The sequence below is a fragment of the Candoia aspera genome, chromosome 2 (assembly GCF_035149785.1).
Source record: "Candoia aspera isolate rCanAsp1 chromosome 2, rCanAsp1.hap2, whole genome shotgun sequence".
NCBI classification, from domain to species: domain Eukaryota; kingdom Metazoa; phylum Chordata; class Lepidosauria; order Squamata; family Boidae; genus Candoia; species Candoia aspera.
In genome coordinates this window covers 185,787,932-185,815,022 of record NC_086154.1, presented here as the reverse complement: position 1 = coordinate 185,815,022, position 27,091 = coordinate 185,787,932, and the positions used below count along the sequence as shown (strand labels likewise).

At 38.1% G+C, this 27,091-nt stretch overlaps 1 protein-coding gene across 4 annotated transcripts in view; it reads left to right on the top strand.

Annotated features, from left to right (window-relative positions):
- The window catches only part of DENND4C (DENN domain containing 4C), an 81,532-nt gene extending 54,755 nt beyond the window's left edge, over window positions 1-26,777 (top strand). For all 4 annotated transcript variants that reach the window (XM_063295027.1, XM_063295029.1, XM_063295026.1 and 1 more), the window contains 13 exons: window positions 2,719-2,844; window positions 4,376-4,519; window positions 6,904-8,057; window positions 9,179-9,359; window positions 9,946-10,055; window positions 10,747-10,922; window positions 11,283-11,462; window positions 12,086-12,281; window positions 12,604-12,849; window positions 13,940-14,057; window positions 15,698-15,851; window positions 22,201-22,265; window positions 22,857-26,777. In XM_063295027.1, coding sequence (XP_063151097.1) covers window positions 2,719-2,844; window positions 4,376-4,519; window positions 6,904-8,057; window positions 9,179-9,359; window positions 9,946-10,055; window positions 10,747-10,922; window positions 11,283-11,462; window positions 12,086-12,281; window positions 12,604-12,849; window positions 13,940-14,057; window positions 15,698-15,851; window positions 22,201-22,265; window positions 22,857-22,993 — 2,987 coding nt within the window. In that variant the 3' untranslated portion in view covers window positions 22,994-26,777. The remainder of the gene's footprint in view (window positions 1-2,718; window positions 2,845-4,375; window positions 4,520-6,903; window positions 8,058-9,178; window positions 9,360-9,945; window positions 10,056-10,746; window positions 10,923-11,282; window positions 11,463-12,085; window positions 12,282-12,603; window positions 12,850-13,939; window positions 14,058-15,697; window positions 15,852-22,200; window positions 22,266-22,856) is intronic.
- Window positions 26,778-27,091: the final 314 nt, after the last annotated feature.

Here is a 27,091-nt window from a genome sequence, read left to right as displayed (position 1 = left end):
AATTACGATTAATAAGGTCATGGGGAAGCAAATTGCATGTACAGTATAATTTTTAGCTTGTGCAGCTGTTGTAGGTAGCTTTTAAGAGAGTAATAGCTAATAATAACAAAGTCAGCGGGAAGAGGCAGAGGCAAGGTGGGAAACGATAGTATTATTTCATAGTAAAGAAATGTGGTTTTATACCAACTTGAACGTTTATGTTTATTCGGCCTACAACTTTTTCGGCCTTTCCGTACAGGTGGATATATGTAAGGATATGCAGTGCAGTGAATCCTGGTAACTGTGTGATCCCAAGAAAATGCATGTTTGAGTTAAGGAGGCACGTACAGAGTGCTGCAACTGGTGCTCTTTATTCCTAATATATATATATATATATATATATCTTCCTTGGAATGCCCAGCTACTGTTGCAAGCCCAGGAAAAGATGCACCTTATTTCAGGAGATGCCAAGAGGTGCGGCATGTGCAAGCATTCCTTCTCCAAAGCACCTTTTTGGCTTTGGATCCAAACTGCAGTGCATTCTAGTGTCTATAGTAAAAAATCTTGTATGGACACAAGGTCTGTCTATGAATAGTAGAGCATACTGTTCATATTACAGACCGGCAAGCAACTTACCGTAATAAATGATTGTGCTATATCCCTGCATTGTAAATGCTTATTTGAATTTGGGTAAAGTTATAGTGAAAGAAAAAGGAATATACTGGGAGCGCGGCATACTAAACATGGAATACTGTGTTTCAGAACATTTCACAGCAACTTGTGAAGCGTTACATATTTAGCCCAAATTTGGAGATCACAGATGAGTGTGCAAAAAGATTTTTAACTGCATGTAGCTGAATCTTTTCTAAGAGTTTCCTGACTCTCACTTAGCTGCAAGTTATATATTTTAAATGAAATAAAGATAATCCTTATTTTAAAAATCCTGCTCTTAGGTGTAAGTCTAAATGTTGTCCTGTTCCTCGATTTTCTCTACTAAACTTTCCGACTTCCTTCTTTTTAAAACAGTTTTACTCTTTCTCTGTCTTGTGTAGATGGTTTGTTGTATTTGTCTAGTAGCAGGTGACTAAATATTCCTTCTCTCTGATCCCTGTGGCTCTGCTTCTTGCTCTGTGCTGTCTCTTGGTGCTGCATTTGTCCTTGGCTATCATGGTGTGGGGTGCAGCCTTGTGTGGTGCGAATCCTTGGCGTCAGATGTACATTAATTCTGCTGTTGAATGTTAAACCCTGCAGGTAATTTTCCCATGAATTAATGTAAATCAATACACAAGGAATGGCTGACTTTTCAACATGCTATTTTAAATAATGGCAAGCTACTGTGGAAACACATACATACATAGCATATGCCCCAAACATTACTTTCCATTAAGTGGTGAAATTTTGCTCCTCCCATTTATCATTAAATAGTAAGACACTGTATTTCTTCAGTCTGGTATTTGACTGTTGTTCATGTTGCAGGCCTTTTTACTTCTGGCCTTGTTCATGTAACCGAATGGATTAAAGTAGAGAGCTGTAGAGGCAATCTGTCACCATTTAGGACAGTGTTTTTCAAACTTGGCAACTTTGCATGCTGGCTGGGGAATTCTGGGAGTTGAAGTCCACACATCTTAAAGTTGCCAAGTTTGAAAAACACTGATTTAGGAGCAATTAGAATTTCAACCTCTAAGTCCCAGCATTTGCTTCTTACGTCTGAATATGTTGGAATTATCTGTGAATTACAGTCAAATTATAGTCAAACGTATCTAGAGGCCACCTGACTGGGAAAGGCTGTATTAGAATACGAAAGGCATCATTCTTGAGGTTATGAAGTTATTGCTAATAGAGCTAAATTCTATAGCCAAGGCATAGCAGAGCTCAGGCCAGATTAATACAGGGGGAATATGAGCTTAGATACGCATACTGTACAAACAAGTAAACAACAGCAATGAAATAACTAAGTTTTATCTCAGAGGAAAGAGGAGCAAAGGGATTAATATGGTTCTTGACATGTGCCATTTGAAGTGCTGGTTTTGACTTACAAAGCTCTTTATGGCTTGGCACCTGGGTACCTCTAGCACCACATGCTCCAACCAGAGTGAGCCTGGCTTAATGGGTCACATAGGGAGAAACTGCTCCAAGTGCCCCACTTAGAGGAGATAAAGGGGTCTGAGGCTAGGAGGCATTGCTTCTCATTAGTAGTGCTGGTTCTGTGGGACAGCCTCCCTGTGGAAATCGGGCTGATGCCCTCCCTGAACTGTTCTAAAGAGCATCCTAATTAGATTGGGCCATCTCTGTTTTATTTTTGAGTTGTTTTGTTCTTGAGTTAATACGTTACTGTTAAATTCTTTTGATTTTATGCTGACTTCATTCCTACCGTGGATGTTTTAAAACTTTTTTTAATATCATGAGAACCCTGAGAGTCATTTGATTGCAACTGATGAAATGAAACAAATGAATATGATTTTTATTTCTCTGTTGTGAGTTACCCGTATCATTTTCTGTTAATGTCCAACTAGTAATAATATACTCTGCAGATTAGATCTCAAACATACCTTTCACTGCACCTCTGCTGCTGTTCTTTCTTCACTGAATTTCAGATATGCTTTGTGTTTACCTTAGTATTAATAATTTCGTTTTAAAATAAAACCTTTCAACACACATTTCTCACTTACAATTAAAATATTATGTTCTGAGGGCAGAGAGAGAAAAGCAAGTGGACAAGTGTTATTTTTCCCCCCACAGGAGGTCAGTCAGATCAAGGCTATGGTTCTAAAGACGAACTTATAAAGGATGATGGGGATCATCTTCATTCAACAGATGTGCTTATAGAAAAAGATCGTGCTGCAAAAGTTGAGGACTTAATTGGAGGTGTGTTAGGTGGATGATACATTTTTTTAAAAAAAATGCTTTCTAAATTCTATTTATATAGAATTAGTTTTATTTGACTTGATAACAGTACTTGTGGAAAAGATCTTGATATAGTAGTTGATTACAAACTAAATATGAGTCAGCAGCATGATGTAGCAGTAAAAAGGGCAGTTGCAATTATAGGTTGCATCAACAGAATATAGTTTCTAAATCCTGGGAAGAAATATTTCCACTTCCACTATTCTGTTTAGTTCTGGCATTATATTTTAAGGATTCAGAGTGAAAAAGATTTAAAGAAGAGCAACCAAGATCATCAGTGGACTAGAAATTAAGTTTTATGAAAAGAGTGTGAAGAAACTAAGAATAATTAGCCTTGAGAAAAAGATATTATAGGATTCTTCAAACACCTTCAAGACCTCTATCACCCCTAAAATGCAGGTCATGGAATGAAGGTCTTAAGTTAGAAAAGAGATTCCATTGAAATTTAGAAAAACTCTAACAGTTATAGCAGTTTGACAATGGAATCAATCACTCAGAGAAGTGATGGGCTCACCTTTATTGGATGTGTTTACACTAAGCAGAGGCTGGTCAGCCACCTGTCTGGGATACTTTAATTTGGATTCCTGTATTGAGCAGGAATTGGCTTCGATAGTTTAAATGGCACTTAACAACTTAGTGTTTCTATGATTTTAAGTTTAATTTGGGGCTTGTGGCAGCATTTACATTCTGGAATGTCACCTTAAAAGAGGATTATCTTGATTGATTGTCCTTATACAGTATATCACTCAAAAGCAGAAGTTGTCTGGGTGATGTGCAATGAGTTAAAAGCCATTTAAAAGATGAAAAACAGCATAAGAACAATATAAAAAAGCACAATAAGTATGATAAAAATCAGGCAGAATTGATACTGGCAATGAATATAGCATAAAAGCACAGCAAACTCTAAAGTTCTAAAATAACAACATGCTTCTTAAATTGCTTGGAAAATAAAGAGGCTCTTCAAAGCGATACTGAAACAGAAGGTCAGGTGAACATCTCTTTAGAAAATATTCCACAGATGGAGGCTACAACTGAAAATAACTCAGAAAGCTTTCCTAAAATGGAAATAAAATCTGTTTTGTTTTGTTTTGTTTTTTTAAGGTAAATTTGTGGATAAATTACCAAGCCTGCTATCTCTGCTGCAAGTTTTTTTTTGTATTCAAGATTTTGTTCTCCATTTTAAAGACATTGTTATAACAGTATTGGCTGACGATTTTATCAATTGGAGGGATAAAGCTGCGTATATAAATAAATGTGCTGAAAAAGGATTGACTTGGCTGCATTTTCTGGAACACAACTCAGTACCCACCAGATTTATTGGGAAATGCATGCTGACTGGGAATTCTGGGAGATGTTGCTCTGAAATATATGGAAGTGCCAAATTGGGGAAATCTGTTCATGAATAATAGATATAGTTAGGCACTTGCTACTCATTTTTCTCTCTTGTTTCACTAGTAAGGAAGTTACCTCTTATTTTTCCTCTCTCCTGAAGATTTTTCTGGCACCAGTGAATCTGCTGAAAAACACTCTAATACAGAAATTCAAAGCCCAGTGGAAGTGCCTGTGCATTCTACAAGTAGTATTGTGAAGGTTCCCTCTGGTATGTTTGATTGTACTGGCAGGAAAAATAGCAGTGGTAAGTTAATATACTTGGCTTATTAGAAATAAAATTAGAAATCAATTATGCCATTCTTGACTTGTCCAAAGAAATTAATTTATTATGTGAAAAATATTTAAATCCGTAAAATAACAACAACAGCCACCATGCTTGGAACTTCCTACATAGTACAATGATACTTCCATGATTTTTAGGCTCTTGATTAGAACCCAATCAAAAATACCCAGTCAAAGGACTGTGGCACTCATTTAATAGATGATGACGATGACTTTTCTCTCACTAAATAATCTCACTCCTTGAATATATTTATCATAAGTTTTAATTGCTGGGGTATATGATTCCTGGTTCCATACAGACCAGTGCTAAATTAAACTTGATTTAGCCTCTTCAAAAAAAGAAAGGTGTTCCTTGCTAATTCTTAATATTAAGGAAAAATGTTCTAATGGAGAAAACAGCAGTCTGTGTGCTATTCCTCTAATGGAAGTTAGCCAGTGGCAGCATCTGGTTAATCATGTCCAGGCTGTGAAGTTATCAGGGATCAGCCTGGTCTGGGAAACTTTTAGGTTAGTTTGGAGGATTGAAACATGTCTTGGAAGAAGGGAATGGCAAACGATTTCCATACTATTTCCAAGGAGTGGCCACAGAATGACCAGGACAGGAGATGGTCTCAATAATTAATATTTGGAAATAATCCGTGGGTCCTATTGCTAATATTCAATCTTCCTGGTTGACTGCATGACCAAGATTTCCAAAAACAGCACTCTTAAAAAAAAATCAAGAGTGATCATTCTCAGTTTCATGAGGATAGGGCATATTTAGTGTTTGCCTATAGTCATGGAATGCTGAGATTTATAGGAGGCATTTGTATTTTCTTCTGCATAGTGAAGTTATGTGCAGCATCTATGTGTACGTGCACTTTCTCCCCAGGGTGTGTGATTAAGTATTGGTTGTGTATGTGTATATCTGTAAGGGTCTAATCAGAGAAGATGCATGTTTTGTTTTCTTATGTGTGCGCGTGATGGAGGTTCTGATTAGAATCACATCATATGTATTGGCTCTGTAAGTATGTGTGCACACATGAAACAGTCTAATTAGAGTGGGGCCTTTGTGTTATGTCTGTGTTTCTGGTTTTGCTCTCTGTGTACATTTGTGAGTATGTATGCCCTGGGAAGCACAGGGTAGGCTGCATGGCCTTCACTTTGGGTGATATGACAAGGAGGACTTGGTAGTATTCCAAACCATTACTCAGTTGCCTCTCCCTCAGGGATGCATTGTGGGTTTTTTTCCTGGAATATTTTTTCTCTGCAATCTCTGGCAAGACTCTTTTGTCTGGTATTTCTTTTGCCAGCTTCTCCCATCATACCGCATTTGCTCTCATTCTGTTCAGAGAGTTACCTTGCCATTGGGTAGACAGAAAGATAAAGTCCTGTCCTCTTTTACATATTTTTTTCTAACATTCTCTCGGAAAGCGTAATGGGGGAAAGTGTGACCGGTTGACTGGAATCCAGAAGAACTCTTGTGCCAGGGAGTAAGGATTTACTGCTGTGAATCTTTTGTAATAAAAGAGTCCCCCTTTTGGGGGGAGATGGGTGATAAAATTTGATAAATAAAATAAAATAAATAAATATGTCGTAATACAGCAGTTATTATATAGTTGTACTAATTGAGGAGAATGGTACTTAATAAAATATGTATTTATTCCAAAATTGCTATTTTAAAAAGTTTAAGGGACACAGAAAGGGTTTAATGTACAAATACAGAATTCCCACCCATTTATAAAACTGTACAAGCCTGTGTCAGTGATGTATTAGTTCTATACAGGAGTCCACATTACTATTAAGTATTTCTGTTAGAGCCAGTCAACATGTTATATTAGGTTTATTTTGAGAATCTTGGTTTCAGCTGGCCATTTATTTTGAAGAAAAGTAGTTGTCCAGTCTTGATTGGGACTCCAACTGCTTTTCCTTCCAAATGACTATTTTGTTGTTATACCATATGATCTCCAGAATGAATCTAGAATGGTGTTCAAACACAGAAAAAACAATCAGTCTCTAAACAACCCCAAAAGTAGACTCTCATAAAACAAAACAATAACATTGAGTTACTTTTAAAAGACTGTCTGATCTTGGAGAGTTGTTACCTTGCAAATTCCTAAAGGAAGAAGCATAAGTTCAGTAGTCACTTAAAATGAGTTAGTGTGGGGACCAATTTAAACATGTATTTTGAAACCCGTATTAAATACAACTAAGGCTGTAGCACAGCATTTCTGTATGATGATTTTTATTGCTGAGGCATCTCTTTTCCACATTTTCTCTTGTGGATTATGTATTTGTTTTTTTGTTTTAATTCTGTGCTTTATATGAGCCTTTATACTAACACTGACCTGTACCTTTTTGTTAAAGGAACTGCATGCAGCCCACTGTTCATAGTTCAGGATCCTGCTGAAGATTCAGTGTTTGATTGTAATACTTCTCCCAAAAGAGCAAGTGAAAAAGGGAAGAAAAGGCAAAAACACTTTTCTGAAAGGAGCTGCAGTTTCAGTACTGAAAGCAGAGCAGACATGTTGCTGAAGAAAAACAGCTTAGACTCTAATTCCAGTGATCTTGCAATAATGATGGGAGCAGATGCAAAGATCCTCACCGCTGCTCTATCTGTGGCCAAAATCTCTCCACCCCATATGAGTAAACCCCATACTTTTGATGACTCAGGTGGCAGACAGTTCTTCTGTGGGTCAGAAAATGCCAGAACTCATGCAGAAGAAAATACATGGGAAATAGAGTCCAGGTCTTCACCTGTTATGGAAGGACCTGAAGATCAGCTGAAAAACAGACCTAGTGACAGCATAGTCAAATCAGAGTGTACGAACCCCAGACCTCCTGATACTGTTCAGTCCAAATTTGAGCAAGTAGAATCCAAAGAGACAACCAATAAAAGGAACAGTTTTTACGGTGTGGCCAAACCAATTGAAAGGGAAGATGTTCAAATGGGCTTGGATCCTTTATCTTTGCTGGCAACCGAAACAAAAGTGACCAAACTTGCTGAGCAGGAAGAAAAGATGTCACCAGTTGTAGCACGCAATCTGGCTGAGGAAATTGAAAGCTACATGAATCTAAAAGGCCCCCTGGGCAGCAAGTCTTCCAGCATGGAATTACACAGGAAAGAGAGCAACCAGGAAGCAGATTCCCCTAATTCATTAGGCCCCACTTTAGAGAGGAGATCAAGCTTGCCATCAGATTCCATTCCACCACCACCGGCTCAGAATGCTAATCATAAAAGTCCATCTGTTTCCAGGTCCAAAACCTTTACTGGAAGACCAAAGCAACTGGCTCGTTCATGCACCCAAAAAGAACGGTCAATATCTTTAACAGGGTTGGGTCGTTCTTCTCCGCATGCTTCATTGGGTGCGGTAGTCACCTCTCTGTCAGGTCTGAAGCTAGATCACATATTATCTGGACCTAAAATAGATGTCTTGAAATCTGGTATGAAACAAGCAGCTAATGTGGCCAGCAAGGTGTGGGGAGCGGTGTCCTCAGCATATAGTTATTCAGATGATGAGGTAAATGTTGTATGTTTTTCCTTTTTGTTTTAACTCACATATCTAGGTGGTTAGATAGCTCATTTGTCTCAGGTAATCTCCGCGTTGTAGACTTTATCTAAATATGGCAGAGATTAACAAGGTCTTACGTATATTAATAAATGTTATTCCTATAAATTATTTTTCTTCCCTCTGACACTGCTTTGGAAGGTGCCACAAATGTTTGGGTCGAACTTTTGGATCACATTTATTTGGATTGCTGAAGGGAGAGAGAATTCATTCCAGCAAAACAGAGTTCATCAGATTGATATAGTTGAATTTCACCCAAGTCATTCATCACATTTGTAACACAGAATACACATATTGATTATACTCTTCTTACCTGAAACATGTACTTTGACTTCCTGTTGTAATCTGTGTTCTCTTATTGCAGACAGTAGGCAATTTACAGGCTGCCTACAGGCCCCACTGAGGCTTTCATATTGCCTTTGAAGTTTTCATTTGCCTACAACTTCTTAAGTTAATTTTATTTTGAAACTGTGAGGAATTTCAAAAGCAGGCTTGCACTTCAAATCCATGAAGTTGCTCTTTGAGTCCTGGCAATAAATTCCATTCCATATGTTATGGCAGGGATAAGTAATACAGCATCTGCAACATCCCTAGATAGTGTCCACTCACCTTTACTTTCAAACAAAAAAATGACTAAAATCCAGGAGATAACCAAATCTTGCAAGATCTTTGTTTTCCCATATTAGGCCCCATGCATTTTTAATCATCAGCTTATGTAAAAAGGAAGGCCACTGACTTTAAGATGATATTGTCTGCAAAAAGGAAGACTAGTCAGAAATACTTACCTGTCTCAAGTACTTAACTGTCTCTGTTACCATATTTGTAGCATTTAAGATACTGTATGTTTATTAGTTTTCTTCTCTCAGGCTTTAATTTCCTTCTTGATCTATTCCAGAAGTTTCTTCAGCCAGTAACTCTTTGTCTTCTGATACGTTCATTGCAAACACATTAAACAAGAAACCAAGTTGCACATGCTTCTGAGATTTCACTTGCTTTTTCAATAGTAGTAACTAAATAGTGAAAAAAATGTTAGGGTAAGATTCTGAATTTGTCTTTTTTTTTTTTTATCAAAGGAAGAAACCACTCAACCAGATTTTACTTTTCCTGCTGGCTTTGAAGATCATATTTTAGGTGTCTGTCAATCGCCAAAAATAGGAATCACAGGACTGGCAGCCAATGAACTTGCACAGAGCACCACAAGTCTTGGAAGCAGCAACAGCAGTGGAGACTTAGGGAAGCCACAGTATCCTGCAGGTGCCATAAACTTTGAAGAGCTTGTTGAGTTTATCCTTCTCAGTGCAGAAATCAAGATTAGTACATCTCCAGCAGATGGCTGGCTGTTATTTGTCCAACATTTAAAATAAAGGAAGTTGCCTGAAAATCCCCAGGATCTCTTATATCGATTGCTGATGGCATTCTGCATTTGGGAGGCATGGTGTGGGAGAAAAATATATTGAAAGAAGCTCATTTGCTACATAGTAAACAGAACTCTTCCTTTCCCTTTTCCCTTTCCTTTCCTTTCCTTTTTGTTGATTTGCCTCCAAACAACTAACTCTATGAAAATTATTCTATCATCCTGTCAGTTTTGAAAGCTAAAGTTCTACTAAAGGTGGCTAATCACTATAGATTGCCAATATACTGTATATGTTACATTAGGGTTGCTTTTTTATTCAATGGATTCTCAGTTTGAAAAAGCAAGCAACTTCTTAGAACTGTAAGGGCATTTTTTTTGCCTAATGGAGTAGTAAGAGTTGTTGAACATTGCAGTCATGTCAATATTTTTTTCTTTTTATATGTAATTTAATACTTTTTTTCATTGCTCCACATTACTTTTGCACAGGTGAAACTCAATTCTCACGAGGCATGAAAGCTTTGGATTCTGATAAGTCTGAACATGGCTCTTCGTACAATACTAGTCTATCCAGTATCTTCCTAAACTGTGCAATGGAGGTAAAATTGATTATCCATGGCAAAGGGACCAGATTTTGCTTCACTTTATGCGAAATAAAATTTCTTTTATAACAAACATTAGAAAACATTATTTAAAAAATAACAAACCTTGAAAACATTTCCGTTTCCTTTGGAGAGTATTTTTTTTAATGTATTACTACTTAAATAATTTTATGAAATACCTGCCTTTTAATATATTGTCTGCATTCAATCCACTCACCCACATACACTGTCTGTATCTACTCTGAATACACACAGCAACTTGTCATGATTAACTTTTGATGGGTGCCTTACCGACACTTTGGACTGAAACTCATCTCAGTCCTAGTATGATAGTTGATGATGGGAATTGTAACCTTAGACATCTATGGTACGTAGAGCTGAGAAAGATTGAGCCAAATATGTATGTTAATAACATGCAAATCAAAAATTTGCCTGTTAATACGTTGAAGTGTGTGAAGTAGAAAAAGGTTTGAAAGACCAACTCCTCAAGAAGGGTGCTATAGAATTCATAAGACACGTGAGATCTTCCCAGAAGTAACTGGATGGACATTGTGGAAATAGTGTTAAATAAGATAGGCTTTTGGTGAGATCACATATGGATCTGTTTATGTTCTTAATGAAGAAAATAACTTGTTTTGAAAAACTGTTTATTTTCATGTCTTGAAAGAAAATGTTGGGTTTTTTGTAGGTCTTAATGTCAAGCTGCTCTCAGTGTCGAGCATGTGGTGCCTTGGTGTATGATGAAGAAATTATGGCAGGATGGACTGCAGATGATTCTAATTTGAATTCTACATGTCCATTTTGTAAAAGTGCCTTTTTACCTCTTCTTAATGTGGAATTTAAAGACTTACGTGGTCTTGCAAGGTTGGTAGACTTTTCCATTAAATGCTTATGAAATGCTTACATAATTCATCCTTTGCAGATGATAGCAAATTTGGTAGTCATCTGAACAAACATTTGGTATGCCAGTTAAATTGTCCTTAATGGTGAAGTAGTTTTAGTTTTGGTTTTCTCTTCTGCTTAATGTCTGCTCATGTGTTATGATCTCTCTTGACAAATTGTTCTATAAATCTCATTTTTAACAAGGGTGGGAATGCAGGTTGAATCCTATAGTCTTAATGCAGGAATTAAAACAGTCAGTGTTCATGGTAAATTTGGGATAGCCTGAAGTATTCCTTTCTTGTTTGTGATTGTACACTTTCTGCCTGTTTCTTTCCTTACTAGTTTGCTTTTGAAACCAAGTACCTCTGGTGATAGTTTACACAGCAGTAACATTCCATTAACCACTGATTCTCTGGAACCGAAATCTGCTTCCATCCCTGCAACAGATCTAATCAGTTTTTCAGAACCTTCAAGTGCCAGCCAGACCATCAGTGAGGAAAGCAGCAGCCCAGCAACAGAAAGGTACAAACAGGAGGAAAATGGGGCAGTCTTACATTATGCTTGGGAGAAATGTACTGGTTCACTTGAAAATCAGATTTCTTTCAAAAGTGGCATGTGAACTGACATCGTGTTCACCATTTTATACAAAAGACCTTATTTGTGAATGAAATGCCAAGACCATGGAAAGTATCAGTATGGGAAGAATGAAGCATTCATCTGATTTCACTTCATAAAAAATATGTAAAACTGTTCTTACTGTTGCTGTAGCTGTAAACAAGTTAATTTTTAAAGCTCTTTGTGCATTAAAAGTACTAGAGAAAGCATACTTGTGAATAGCAGATTCTGCTAGTGAGTGCTGATAGTACTGCAGTCAAAACAGAAGTACTAAGAAACTGGTGAGGAATTAGTATGATTAGGAGGAGGTTTGGAAAAATGTAACATGTTTTGGAAGGGGGGGGAAATCCCTTACAGAGGGCTGCACCACACACCCCTCACCTCCCAAATAACTCTGAGCATATTTGGGAGGAAAAGTGCTTGGAAGAAGGTATGGTTGACTGACTGGACTACTGACCAGGAGCACATTGAAATATTTCATTGCAGTTCTGCTAGCTTTAATATTCATGAATGTTTGTATTGTGTTTCAGAATCAGTACAGCACAGGAAGAAGACCGAAATCTCAAACGCATAAAGCCGCCTGTTACAAGCAATTCATCAAAACGAGGGACTTCTCTGACTCGGAGTCACAGTGTTGGTGGCCCGCTGCAAAATATTGACCTCCTGCAGAGACCTACTCATGGCACTTCAACAGTTAGCCTCCCTAACAGTTTGCAAGAGGCTGTGGTAGGTACCAATGTTTTCCTGGTAATATATACAGGAACTAGATGGTAGACTTTCCTTTTTCCAGTAGTTCATTCTATCTCACTTGTCATGCAGCTTCCACAGATTTTGCTTTTGATTTATTTTAGAAAGTACAGCTTTCTCTTCTCTCACATTCTCTATTATAACTCACTGAATAAGACAATGGTATTTGTATGTTTACAATATTGCATGTACGCCATCCCTGTTAATGCTCAGAGAATCGTTGAGATTTTTTGTTAGGGAAAAGCACTGGGAGAATTGATAAAGCATTGTTTGGTCACTAATTGTCATTGATACCTTTTAGGATCCCTTAACGAAAAAGACAAATCCTTTACCTGTGTCTGTTCCCTATTTGAGCCCATTGGTACTCCGGAAAGAGCTTGAATCTTTATTGGAGAACGAGGGAGAACAAGTAATTCACACATCAACATTCATCAATCAGCACCCCATTATTTTCTGGAATTTGGTATGGTATTTCCGCCGCCTGGACCTCCCAAGTAACCTGCCGGGTCTCATTCTAACATCTGAGCACTGCAATGATGGAATGCAGGTAGGTGATCCTTTGGCACTGCAAGCAGAATGCAGACCCTTAACGTAACAATGAGGAAAGCCACATTCTTTGTGAGAGAAAGAGCTAACAACTGGTTACTTTCCTCTTCGTTCATTCTGGAAGTAACCACATATACTGACAGTATTGAATGACTATATCTGGAGGAGCGTTTGCGCTTCAAACTCAAATACGTTGATGGGATGAATTTTAACAGATGCCACTGACTGAAATGAAATGACCTTGAAAAAACAATGGCTCTGCTTAATGAATCTAGAGCAGTGTTTCTCAACCTCAGCAAGTTTAAGATGTGTGGACTTCAACTCCCAGAATTCCCCAGCCAGCATGCCACACATCTTAAAAGTTGCTGAGGTTGGGAAACACTGTGCTAGAGCAATCCAGTCCAAGAGTTGTGGGAGAGGTTTGTATGTTTACAGAAGTGGATTGTCCAGAACAAGCGTTCATTGCGTTCTTTTCCCCTTCAAAACATTGATGGAAATGTTAAGGTCAGAGTGAGGTTCGTCCCGTTGGTTTCAGTGGGGCAAAATAAAGCAGAAGGAACTCTTACATTTTATTCTTGTTTACTGAAAAATAGTTAACTCTGGACTGTAGGCTTAAACTTGTAAATGCTCACATTAAGTCTTAATCCAAATGCAGAGAGGAGAAACAGTAATATTCAGATAACACCTTAAGTTTTTTGAGATTTGCCTGAGAGTAAGCTTAGAAGGTATGGAATTGATCATGGATTAAATCAACTTTAACTAGGTATTTAAAATTTAAGGTTAAAAGTACAATTACATAGGATGTGGCTTGTTGTTCTGTGACACTGTTCTCTATGAAAGTATTTCTCAGCAAATCATTTTCCCTACCTGCTTTATAAATAGACTCCTGCATTTGCAGTAGATTGATATAAATCCTTTCCTGTTCCTGAATCTGGCTTGATTTCAGTCGGAAGATACAAGCTGTTTCAGGCATGTATTCCCTTTTTGTAGAAAAATAGTGAAATTAGCATTGTGTATTTGGCACTGCTAAATGTTGGCAGGATTCTCAGTCTGTAGTAAAGTGGTAAGAAAATATGTTTCCTCCATTCTAGCTTCCTCTGACAAATTTGTCTCAAGACAGCAAGCTGGTGTACATACAGCTACTGTGGGACAACATCAATCTTCACCAAGAACCTGGGGAACCACTATATGCATCTTGGAGAAATCTCAGTGAGTAAAGTGTTTTTGAGAATTGTGTCTAGACAAAAAATACCTTTGCTGTTGTTATGTCATGAGTGCCGTTGAGCTGAAGACATCAGCGCAATGGCACACATGACAATAACAAGGAAACAGGGGAAGGGGCTCAAGATAAGTAGCCATCAACTCACAAAGACTAAAGAACAAGATACAATGGCTAAGCGGATCGCGAGGCACACCCAAGCTGTTAGCGCTAGCGCAACGGAGATCGCCCAGCTGACAGCAATCACCGGAGGAATAGGGAAACTGATGATGGGCGATCCCGGAGCGCCAGCGGGGCCTCGCAACCCCTCACCTACCGGCAAGACAGCATGTTGGACAAAGGGGGGTGACGTAACCGCGAGTGAGGGGGCGCTGACCGGCGCGGGGTATTTAAACCCCGCACCGGCGCGCTCCTGTCACTCTCAGCTTTTTTCTACCACTGTATCTACACTATGAATAAACCAGAGCCTGCTTCAACGGAATCAGTGTGTGTGTGTTACTCGGAGGTAGGCAGCGCATGACATGTTAGAAATTCTGAAATAATCATTCACTTCTCCATATCTGAGGCCAACTTTTTCCAAATGACCAAAAACAGCAAATCCTATTCAAAATGTCTAGCTTTAATTTTATGTTATAAGAAAGCACTCATACATTAGCGGGTGGAAAGGTAGCTCATTTCATGAGCTGAGAATATTTTCAGTTCTGCAATGGCAGACTTTTCCAGATTTGATGTACACTATGCAGAGCTTAATATTTAACTTTTTAAAGGAAAAAAAATGTAGATTTTTCCAGAATTGAAATGAAGTACCAAGGAAGGAAACACAAGTATCTTGATCAGAATTTGGCCAGTACAGTTACAACTGCTTCCACTTATTTAATTAATTGCCATTTACTAAACCTTAATAAGTGCAATAGGATTTTGATGCCATAAGACTTAGTTCTCCACAGAAAGCCTTCCATAACCTTTAGCCAACCTAAAGCCAACCTTTAAATAAGTAAGGTTTTCTTGCTGTTGTCATTATTTTGTAAAATTGAGGGATTAGACTACAGGCCTCTTTGATTTTATCACACAGTTCTTTGAATTGTATAGTTACTGTTTTATGCTGTAAACCGCCCAGAGTCCCTCCATTCAGAGGAGATGGGCGGTGATAAATAAAATAAAATAAATAAATTGCAAAGATTTTGAACATATGCATGTTTTCATAAAAACTGTACTGCTGCTGTGACATCCAGGAAGCAAGTCCTTATTTTGCCCTGCTGTAAAAATGCAACAGGAACCATCCTCATGGTCAACACATACAAGGTTCACCAAGTGTTCTGCAAAGCTTTAAAATGCTGCATAGGTCATTGACTGTTATCATACATAACTTATTTAGTACTCGGTTTAGAGTACTAAATGTCAAATCATCTTTACCTGTCCATCTACCAAAGCTGCTTCTATTTTTCCCTCTTCCCATTATCTTCCCTTGTTTTCCTCCATCTTTCTTTCCTGTGCCCTCCTTTTCTCTGTCTTCCATCTTGGGTGTCTGATTTCTGCCTCTTTTATCTTTCTTCATGTCTTTGTTGTATAACTTTTTCTTACATTGCATGACTAACTTTTTCACTCTTGCTTTATTTTCCCCCTCTTCTAGATTCTGCAGAAAAGAAGTCCTCAGTAAATTCTGAAGAGCAACAAGCAATAAGCACTTTAGTCGAAAACATCAAATTGAGCATTCAGGAGAACGATGTTATTAAACCTATTAATCTCCTCGCACAGAGAGTTCACCAGGATGAGAAACGGCAAAGGTAAAGGGCACCGCCACTTGCTCTCCCTAAAGGTAGAAATGAACGCTGGCTGTTTGAAAAGTCCCATGTATCCCTAGCAGAGTGTGTTTAGCATTCATTTGTTCATGGAGGTCCTTTTTTGCCACATTAGAAGGTATGTAGATGCTTTCCTTGGTATGGCGAGACTAAAGCCCAGACATGTAGGGGTAAAGATGACCACAGAGACAGCAAATTAGCCTGCACAATTAACATTGATCTGAAACAGGTTTTTTCCCCCAAACAATCTATGAATAGGTGAAGTTGGTATATAACACCTGAAAAGACAAGAACAGCTCTTGAAAAGAAGCAAAATTAGTGGAGGCTACAATTTATGGATGGCTACAGTTATGAAGAGACAAGCAGACCATCCCCAGCATAGCCAACCACATTGGACAGTTAGCTATGCTGGGGATGGTCTGCTTGCCTCTTTGTTTTATCCCTTTTTGTAGCACAACACCTGTACAATACCTTTTCCTTCGCCTCATCTGATCTACATCTGTTTTTGCTCCCTATTCTCTATATTCCATTTGAGCCCTGGTTTTTTTTTTTCATTTGCATCGGTTGGAAGGACAGAAATGAACATAGATGTGGGGACTTCCGGTGGGGACATGGCAGACTGAACAGCTGTGCCTGTGGGCTCAGCAGGCAGAGCTGACAACGCGGCAGTTTTTTCGGGCTCAGGCAGGTTTTCCTGAAGCCCAGGAGTGTTTTCCAGAAAAAGGAAAACACCAGGAATCACCCCATCTGCCCTCTGGACAGCTGCTTGTAGCTGGAAGCTCACAAACAGTGTTTTGCGTTTGACTGGTAAGAGCTTAGCTGGGAGGTGGGGATGTCACCATTTTCCAAGCCACACTGTAGCCTTAAAGGGACACTAAGACTGGCCACCCCATTTCTAAATCACCCAATTTATATTTAAGTACACGTACCCTAAGAGATAATAGCCTTATGTGGCACAGAGTGGTAGGCGGCAGTATTGCAAACGAAACTCTCCCCACAACTGAATTCGATCCCAGCAGAAACTGGATTCTTGGGTAGCTGGCTCAGGTCAACTCAGCCTTCCATCCTTCTGAGGTCGGTAAAAGGAGTACCCAGCTTGCTGGGGAAGGAGATGACTGGGGAAGGCAACGGCAAATCACCCTGCTATAGTCTGCTAAGAAAACGTTGCGAAAGTGGCGTCCCCCCAAAGGGTCAGACATGACTCGGTGCTTGCACAGGGGACCTTTCACCTTTTCACCCTAAGAGAGGATTTCTACAGCAAGGAGAAGCTGGTTCTCTTGGTGCCCATTGTTATTTTTGGGATTACTTTAAAAAAATTTTTTTCTAAGTTTTGGACTCTGTTTTCCCTCTAAATATTAAGGAGGATTGAGAGTAAGTAATTCTCTACCTGTTAATATTTTTATACTAAATTTGAAGATACTGGTATTTTCTACACGTTGAATCGGCTGATTTGAACCTTCAGCTTTCTGCTTCTACTTTCCCTTGAGAACTGTCTGCATCTCTCACTTTCCCTTGTGTAAACACATTCCAGAACTCTTCCATATCTTTGACTTTCACTGGTTAAGCTCCTATGGGGCACCATAATCTACTGCGTGAGACATGGATTTTAAACAGACTTTCTCTGACTTCCAACAAGATTTTAAACAAATTCTTTCTGACTCCTACCAAGTTTTTATGCAAGACATTCAGGATATTGTGGAAAATATGAGGTCTAAAATGTGTCATCTGGTTGGTGATGTTGTGGATGAAACTGAGGAATTTAACAGTGACAGAAGTGTCTCTTCTAAGAGTGAAATCAGGACTTCTGTTGAAATTCTGGATGAAGATCGGATAGACGAGTTCAAGAAATTAAAGGGAGAGATTTTGTTGCAAGCCACAAGTGAAATTGATCTTCTGGTGGAGTGCAATGGAAAAGAAGGGGTTATTATGTATGGGAGGTTTCCTGAAGAGAAGTCGAAGTTTTTGAGGGGGATAGTTGGGCTGTTTTTGTTTTTTTTTAAAGAAAAAATGCTCTGTGTACATTGTGGGGATATGTAAATGCTCTGGTTTATTTTGAAGTGGGATAAGGGTTTAAGACTTCAGCAAAGGATCGTTACCTTGTCGTGGTGCTGGAGCTTGAGCACCTCAATGATGCCATGAGCTAAACTGTGAAGGGCCACCCAAGACGGGAAGGTCATGACAGAGAGGTCAGACTAAATGCGATCCCTGGGGAAGGTAATGGCAACCCACCCCAGTGTTCTTGCCATGAAAACTAAATGGATCAGGACAACCAGTGATATGTCAGTATACCATCGGAAGATGAGACCCCCAGGTCGGAAGATGGTCAAAATGCTACTGGGGAGGAACAGAGGATGAGTTCAACTAGCCCCAGACGTGATGACGCAGCTAGCTCAAAGCCAAAAGGACAGCTAGCGGCCGACAGTGCTGGTGGTGAATGGAGACTCCGATGTTCTAAGGATCAACACACCATTGGAACCTGGAATGTAAGATCTATGAGCCAGAGCAAATTGGATGTGGTTATTGGTGAGATGTCAAGATTAAAGATAGACATTTTGGGCATCGGTGAACTGAAACAGACTGGAATGGGCCACTTCGCATCAAATGACCCCCAGATCTACTACTGTGGACAAGAGGACCACAGAAGAAATGGAGTAGCCTTCATAATTAATAGTAAAGTGGCTAAAGCAGTGCTTGGATACAATCTAAAAAACAATAGAATGATCTCAATTTGAATTCAGGGCAAGCCATCTAACATCACAGTGATCCAAATATACGCCCCAACCACAGATGCTGAAGAAGCCGAGGTAGAGCAGTTCTATGAGGATCTACAGCACCTACTGGACAACACACCTAAAAGAGATGTTATTTTCATCACGGGAGACTGGAATGCTAAGGTGGGCAGTCAAATGACACCTGGAATTACAGGTAAGCATGGCCTGGGAGAACAAAATGAAGCAGGACATAGGCTGATAGAATTTTGCCAAGACAACTCACTCTGCATAACAAACACTCTCTTCCAACAACCTAAGAGACGGCTTTATACATGGACTTCGCCAGATGGACAACACCGAAATCAGATTGACTACATCCTTCGCAGCCAAAGGTGGCGGACATCTATACAGTCGGTAAAAACAAGACCTGGAGCTGACTGTAGTTCAGATCACGAACTTCTTCTTGCACAATTTAGGATCAGACTAAAGAGATTAGGGAAGACCCACAGATCAGCTAGATATGAGCTCACTAATATTCCTAAGGAATATGCAGTGGAGGTGAAGAATAGATTTAAGGGACTGGACTTAGTAGATAGGGTCCCGGAAGAACTCTGGACAGAAGTTGGCAGCATTGTTCAGGAGGCGGCAACAAAATACATCCCAAAGAAAGAGAAAACCAAGAAGGCAAAATGGCTATCTGCTGAGACACTAGAAGTAGCCCAAGAAAGAAGGAAAGCAAAAGGCAACAGTGATAGGGGGAGATATGCCCAATTAAATGCAAAATTCCAGAGGTTAGCCAGAAGAGATAAGGAATTATTTTTAAACAAGCAATGCGCGGAAGTGGAAGAAGACAATAGAATAGGAAGGACAAGAGACCTCTTCCAGAAAATCAGAAACATCGGAGGTAAATTCCAGGCAAAAATGGGTATGATCAAAAACAAAGATGGAAAGGACCAAATAGAAGAAGAGATCAAGAAAAGGTGGCAAGAATATACAGAAGACCTCTATACAAAGGGTGATATCGGGGATAGCTTTGACGGCGTGGTCAGTGAGCTAGAGCCAGACATCCTGAAGAGTGAGGTTGAATGAGCCTTAAGAAGCATTGCTAATAAGGCAGCAGGAGACAACGGCATCCCAGCTGAACTGTTCAAAATCTTGCAAGATGATGCTGTCAAGGTAATGCATGCTATATGCCAGCAAATTTGGAAAACACAAGAATGGCCATCAGATTGGAAAAAATAAACTTATATCCCCATACCAAAAAAGGGAAACACTAAAGAATGTTCAGACTATCGAACAGTGGCACTCATTTCACATGCCAGTAAGGTAATGCTCAAGATCCTGCAAGGTAGACTTCAGCAATTCATGGAGCGAGAATTGCCAGATGTACAAGCTGGGTTCAGAAAAAGCAGAGGAACTAGAGACCAAATTGCCAATATCCGCTGGATAATGGAAAAAGCCAGGGAGTTTCAGAAAAACATCTATTTCTGTTTGATTGGCTATTCTAAAGCCTTTGACTGTGTGGACCATAACAAATTGTGGCAAGTTCTTAGCGGTATGGGGATACCAAATCATCTTGTATGCCTCCTGAAGAATCTGTATAACGACCAAGTAGCAACAGTAAGAACAGACCATGGAACAACGGACTGGTTTAAGATTGGGAAAGGAGTACGGCAGGGCTGTATACTCTCACCCTACCTATTCAACTTGTACGCAGAACTCATCATGCGACATGCTGGGCTTGAGGAATCCAAGGCTGGAGTTAAAATCGCTGGAGGAAACATTAACAATCTCAGATATGCAGGTGATACCACTTTGATGGCTGAAAGCGAAGAGGAACTGAGGAGCCTTATGATGAAGGTGAAAGAAGAAAGTGCAAAAGCTGGCTTGCAGCTAAACCTCAACAAAACCAGGATTATGGCAACCAGCTTGATTGATAACTGGCAAATAGAAGGAGAAAATGTAGAAGCAGTGAAAGACTGTATTTCTAGGTGCGCAGATTACTGCAGATGCTGACTGCAGTCAGGAAATCAGAAGACGCTTAATCCTTGGGAGAAGAGCAATGACAAATCTCGATAAAATAGTCAAGAGCAGAGACCTCACACTGACAACAAAGGCCCGCATAGTTAAAGCAATGGTGTTCCCCATAGTAACATATGGCTGCGAGAGCTGGACCATAAGGAAGGCTGAGAGAAGGAAGATAGATGCGTTTGAACTGTGGTGTTGGAGGAAAATTCTGAGTGTGCCTTGGACTGCAAGGTGATCAAACCAGTCCATCCTCCAGGAAATAAAGCCAGACTGCTCACTTGAGGGAATGATATTAAAGGCAAAACTGAAATACTTTGGCCACATAATGAGAAGACAGGACACCCTGGAGAAGATGCTGATGCTAGGGAGAGTGGAAGGCAAAAGGAAGAGGGGCCGACCAAGGGCAAGATGGATGGATGATATTTTAGAGGTGACGGACTCGTCCCTGGGGAAGCTGGGGGTGTTGACGACCAACAGGAAGCTCTGGGGTGGGCTGGTCCATGAAGCCACGAAGAGTCGGAAGCGACTAAACAAATAACAAGGGTTTAAGAATATTTCTCTGGATTGCTTTTAGGATTTGGCTGATTTCATTTATCTTTAACAATTTGGATTAAGATTATTAAGGTATAATAAAAATGTCTATTTGGATGGTTTTAGATTTAATATGATTAAGATTTTAAAATTGTTGTATTATCAAGTATAATGGCAGACAATTTATGTTTTTTCATTTGATTTTTATTATAGTAGACAAAAATGTATAGAATAGTAATAGGAAGGAAATTATTAAATGTTATCTTTGGGAGGGAAGTTGTTTAGGAGGTTTATATAAATTTTTCTTTTTTTTCTTTTAATGTAAGGGGAGGGAGAGGGAGCAAATGTATTTAGTGATTTTTACAATGTGCCATAGAAATAATGTGATTTTGGTTTAATATAGAGTAAGAGATTATGGAAATTTTTGTATATCCTTGCTGTTAAAAGTTGGAAGTCAACTCTGAAAAAATTTCTCGTGTTTCACACTTCTTTAGTCTTTTTTTCTTTGAAGTTTTTTTTCTGTAGCTTTTATTTTTGCTTGAAACTTAATGAAATTCTTATTAAAAAATCAATGAATATAGATGTGTTTATGTACATGTTTCTGTTCATGAGAAAGAATGGTTAGTAAATTTTATTACTGGGAAATCTTATTTTACAGGGCATTATTTTTAAACAGTAGTTACACTTTTTTTTTGTCTTGGCCCTACCCTTTCTTGGAATATGGTAGTGTAAGTAAGTGTGTAATATAAATCTACAATTGGAAACCAATAAAGGAATCAATTATAAGAGAGTTATTACATTAAAGAATTCTGCAGGTAAATAAGGAAGACCAGTTCAAACTGAAACTTACACTAACATTTGGATGCTTTTGAGAGCATTTCAGAGCTCAGAGGATTTTTGCCTGCTATACAGTTAAGTCCACGCTGATGTGAACCTTCTTACTGTAAGAAAACCAGAGACTGTGTGATTAATGAAATCCACAAAAAGTTAACATAAATTCCTGCCAATAGGTTAGCCTTCTAAGGAGGATTGATCTTGTCTAAACGTCTGTGCATCTTTTATAGGAGTTTTTACAGAGAAATCCTTTTCCTGTCCCTGGTGTCCCTTGGAAGAGAGAATATTGATATCGGTAAGAAAGTTTTATCTATTAGCTTCAATCATCCTGTATCTAGTAAGAAATTTTCAGCTTATTTTTTTACTGATCCATGGGCTGAATCTTCCGTTTTCTAAAAATTACTCATTCCCCTGGGAGTCACGGGAGAACTAGCTGCCAGTTTGTACTCTTGCTCTCTTTGAATTTTCAAACCAAAACTAAAAATTTTATAGCATTAAAAACAAAACTGGGTGACTTTTTGGAACACTGCTTTCATTTTATTTGACTTATAGCCCATGTTCCTCTAAGAGTTCAAGGTCCTCCATTTTTCCCCAACATGGTAGGTTGGTCTGTGTGTGTTTGGCTGCCCTGAAGTCACCCAGTGAACTTCCAAAGACAAGGGTAGACTTAAACCTTGGCCTCCTTCACTTAATCCACTACTTTAACCGCCACACTACAGTGGGTCTCAGAGGCTTTGACAAATAAACCAAGAGTGAACAGATGTTATCTTATCATCTCATAAAATACATGTTTGGATTTTGAATTTCAAGGGAATAAAAGGGTTGGAAATCAATTAATGCAAGTACAATTTCTGTGCCTGACTTAAAACTCTGCTCCTGTTTGTAGAGGTCTTTGACAATGAATACAGAGCTGCATATAAAAGCCTTCCAGCAGAAGTACTAAAAAAAATGCAGAAGATTGATTCTCCACCCAGTGACAATATAGAGTGGTGCAGAAAATGCTTTGGAGCACCCCTCATATAGATTCCACTGTGGAAGATTCATCAAGAAAAAGGAGAACTGAGAATGTATCAATTAGGCTCCAAGCTCCAATTAAAACTGCTCTGTCCAATGCAGTTAAAGAGTCAGTGTAATGCTCTTCTGTGACACTTGATATTTATACCAGCTCATGAATTAAATATGCTAATGCAAATAATCAAATTGAGTTAACTTTCAACCATACTCTATTTCATCCTTCTCTTCCTTCTGTTTAGAAGTGAAGAATGACAACAAAGGGACATTAATTTGCTTTTTCTTACGAAGATTTGCAGCGTTCCTGTAATTGCCTTCTAGCTCAAGAGCACATTGATTTCTTCATGTATGGAAGAAATCTATTTACTATATTTGTATGTACATACTTAGCGTACATTTGAATTATGAAACGCAGTTATTTTCCCTTGGTTCAAAAGAATAAGCTGTAACTTTAGCAAATGGCCCTCTTAAAAACCATCACTGTCCCAATCCACAGAAAAATTGTAACCTAGATCCTGGCTGTGTAAAGCAAAGCTTATTATTTCTTCTTTTCATAGTAACTTTTTAAACTGTACATATAATGTTCTTTTTCTGAAGCAATGATGGGTTTCTACCCGGAGTGGCGCTAAGGCTTTTTACAAAGGAAAACTGAGAGTAGATGACCAATAAAGGGGTGTGAAATATTGACCACAGACATTTTAGCTTTCATAGAAAATTGCATGTGTGGGTATGTCTCTCTCTGTACATCTACATACACAGACCCATACAAACGTATGTATGTGTGTATATGTATATGTATATACAAATATATGTATGTACATGCATATGTATATGCATACATACGGGACAAAGCTTAAAGTTTCTTTCAGTGCACTAATGTCCCATCCCTGCTTATTTTTTCTAACCTGTGGGAAAATATGTATCTTTTTTGCACTGGCTGAGTTAAATACTTCTATGTTAAATGTATTTATACTCATACACTTGAAGACGAATTTACTGAAAATGAAAATACTAATTTTTAATGTTAAAATATTTTATTTTCCTGCTTGCTTATATCCACACCTCACTTTTCTTGACAATCCTCAGATTTACTCCAACATCAGATGTTCATTTAAAGTGATGTTGAAATAAAGACCTAGGCATGTTCAGTAGATTTTTTAAACAATTATGAATTTTAAAAAAAGATTTAAGATTTAGATACAGAATCCACTCTTGGTCGTGATTGTCCAAGGCTGTCTTTTGCCAATATAATCCTTCATTCTTTTGTAGTACTGCTGGAGATAAGCTACTGCAAAACTTAGGAGTGGAATCAGCATAACCTTACATTGAGCAGAACATTTTGCACTTGTTGGAACAATCTGGTGTGATTTTTTTTTTTTAATTATTCACTGTAAGCCACATTACAAAAATGAGTTTCTTGGAAATCTGTTTTTAAAGCAATTTCCATGTTTTTAAAAGTCACTATATAAAACAAAGTTTCCATTGTATCACTTTCTGGTCTCACCTTTTTAGGAGAGTGTTGGGAGATTAGGGTATTTTCTATACAATTAGCTATTTTAATTTTTGAATCACTTATGTCCCAATGGATTTTTCATCTACGCATGATTATATATTAACAAACCTCTTGTGAAACACAATTCTATATGGTCATATTTACATTAGAACAACAATCATATCTTAACATAAAGACAAAAATAACGCTGATTTTTTAAAAATGAAAACTATTTACCGGTTCTGTTTTATTCTTTCAGAATGAGAGTTTACTTGTCATCAGTGGCAAAATGGGCCACACTGAAACATTGCAATTTTAACTAATGGCAATCTTTTGGTCCCTCTGTAATAGTATTTTAGATAATACAAGCCAAAATTCAAAACCGGTCTTATGAACTGGTGTTAGCCTTGTAGAGTAACATGTATTATTCTGCCAGCTGATCCAGAAGTACAAATGTTGCTTTGGCATTTAGATCACCAGTATCCCCATCTAAGCTGATTCTAATGTTGCTATTAATTTTAAAAAGCATTAAATGGGATACTAACATAAAGGAAAATGCCACCCTCAAATATCATCTTTATTTGCAAAAATGCTCTGAATCCTGCAAAAAACCCCGAAAATCCTTAGCAAGAACAATAGGTAGCCTAGATTTTTTTTTAAGGGTTCCCCCCTGTACACAGAAAAAGCAAAGGCAAGCCAAGGGAGAAGCAGGGCTATCATTTTGCCTTGTGGTGTTTTATGGTAGATCTTACGCTCCAGGAGTCATTTCATGAGAGTTCTCGTGTAATGCTCTCAAATTTCCAGTGTGCTGACCATCCCAAGAGGTTAGGCCTTCCCCTCTCAGGATTAGCAAACTATAAAGCAGTGTTTCTCAACCTTGGCAACCTTAAGGGGTGTGGACTTCAACTCCCAGAATTCCCGAGCCAGCACAGCTGGCTGGGGAATTCTGGGAGTTGAAGTCCACATATATTAAAGTTCCCAAGGTCGAGAAACACTGCTATAAAGAATGCTACTCCCATCACAGTGGATTTAATACTACACAGGTTTCATACCAAAGCTCTTGTGGAGCTTTTGAATATATCGCCTTTGATGTTATTTTAATGTAAATATTGATAGATCAAAGCAATATTCAGCATTTCAATGTTTTTCAAAGGGTAGAGATCCAATTGCAATTGAACTTTCGTTGATCACAAGCTATTTCCAAATTTGCGCTTGAATTCAAATACAAACACACACTCGTCTTATTTTATATAGAGGGACAGCCAGTTTTGCCTTTAGTGCAAGTAAAATAGAAGCCACAGGAAGAGTTAGTGATTATGCAAATTTTGGGACCTCATAGAGTAGTATATTTTGATGTAGTTAATATTTAATATCTTAGTGAAATCCATGGGACTTACTGTTAGTTACTGATTCATGAAAGGTTAGCATTTCAGTGGCTGGTGAACACTTTTGAAAAGCTAAATAAAACAAAAGGCAAGTATTCAAACAAGGTTATAAAATAATGTTAATTATATTTGTGCAGCCAATTTTTATACATACTTGGAAATAAATTCCTGTGTTTAGTGGGTGCTAGGAAAATATCCCTCAGTGCAACCTTATATATTTATACTTTAAAACAAGTCTGAGTTAAATGTGGAGGGTATCTGCTGTCAAATACCATGTAAAAATTCACATAATTCAGAGCTATTTAATAGTAAGAGGGAAAAAATTGTGGAAATACACATTTCCACACAACTTACTTCTATTGATGTTATTACTGCATATCAGACTGAAAAATCCATTGTAGCAGATAAATCAAAACCTCTATTGAGTAGTTTTGTAAAAAAAAAAAAATTAACAGAGCAATTGGCAACTAAGCTGCTACTTTACTTTTTCAATTTCATTTTATAAAGCAGATTTGCTATAAAAATATTTAGGACGTTTTATGCTCATGACTAACCTGCATTCTAAAACACTACTATATCTGGCTTCAAATTAAAAGTTTATTATTTAAAAATAGCTATTTCTAAAACATGTATTAGATAATCATATTAAGGTAAATGTGCATCTGTTACTCTTGGCCATTGATCATTCTTCATGGAAGCATGGATGTTAGAAAACATTTTTTACAGCTTCTAGTAATTTAGAAATGAAGCACTGAACATCCTAAGGCTTTAATATTTTAAGGAAAACTTGTAAAAGTCACTTTAAAGTATAAGTTAAAATTAACTGATACATTTCTGTTTTTATTCTTCCCTGCACAGTTAGAGAAACTGGAAATTATCCTGCATTATGGATAATCAAAGTATGAAAAGGAGAGGGTTTTTCTTTTTAAAAAGACAAGTAAATGCATGGGAGTTTCTTTAGGATAAAGTTTAATTACGTATTTTCAATATGGAAGGAAAGACTGACATGGGAGAGTTTTCCATTACCAATGCAATAAACATTATAGTAATTATAGTTACTCCAATTGTTCAAATATGATGTCAGCTGTATGTTTGCTTTGATCTAACAAATACCTAATTTCCTGTAGATAAAAGGGTGGTCATTTTTTAAATTACTTTTGTATAGGTACCCTTGGTGATTTAGAAACCACTTGTTAATATTATCATTAAAAAAATAAAAGTATACAAATGTTG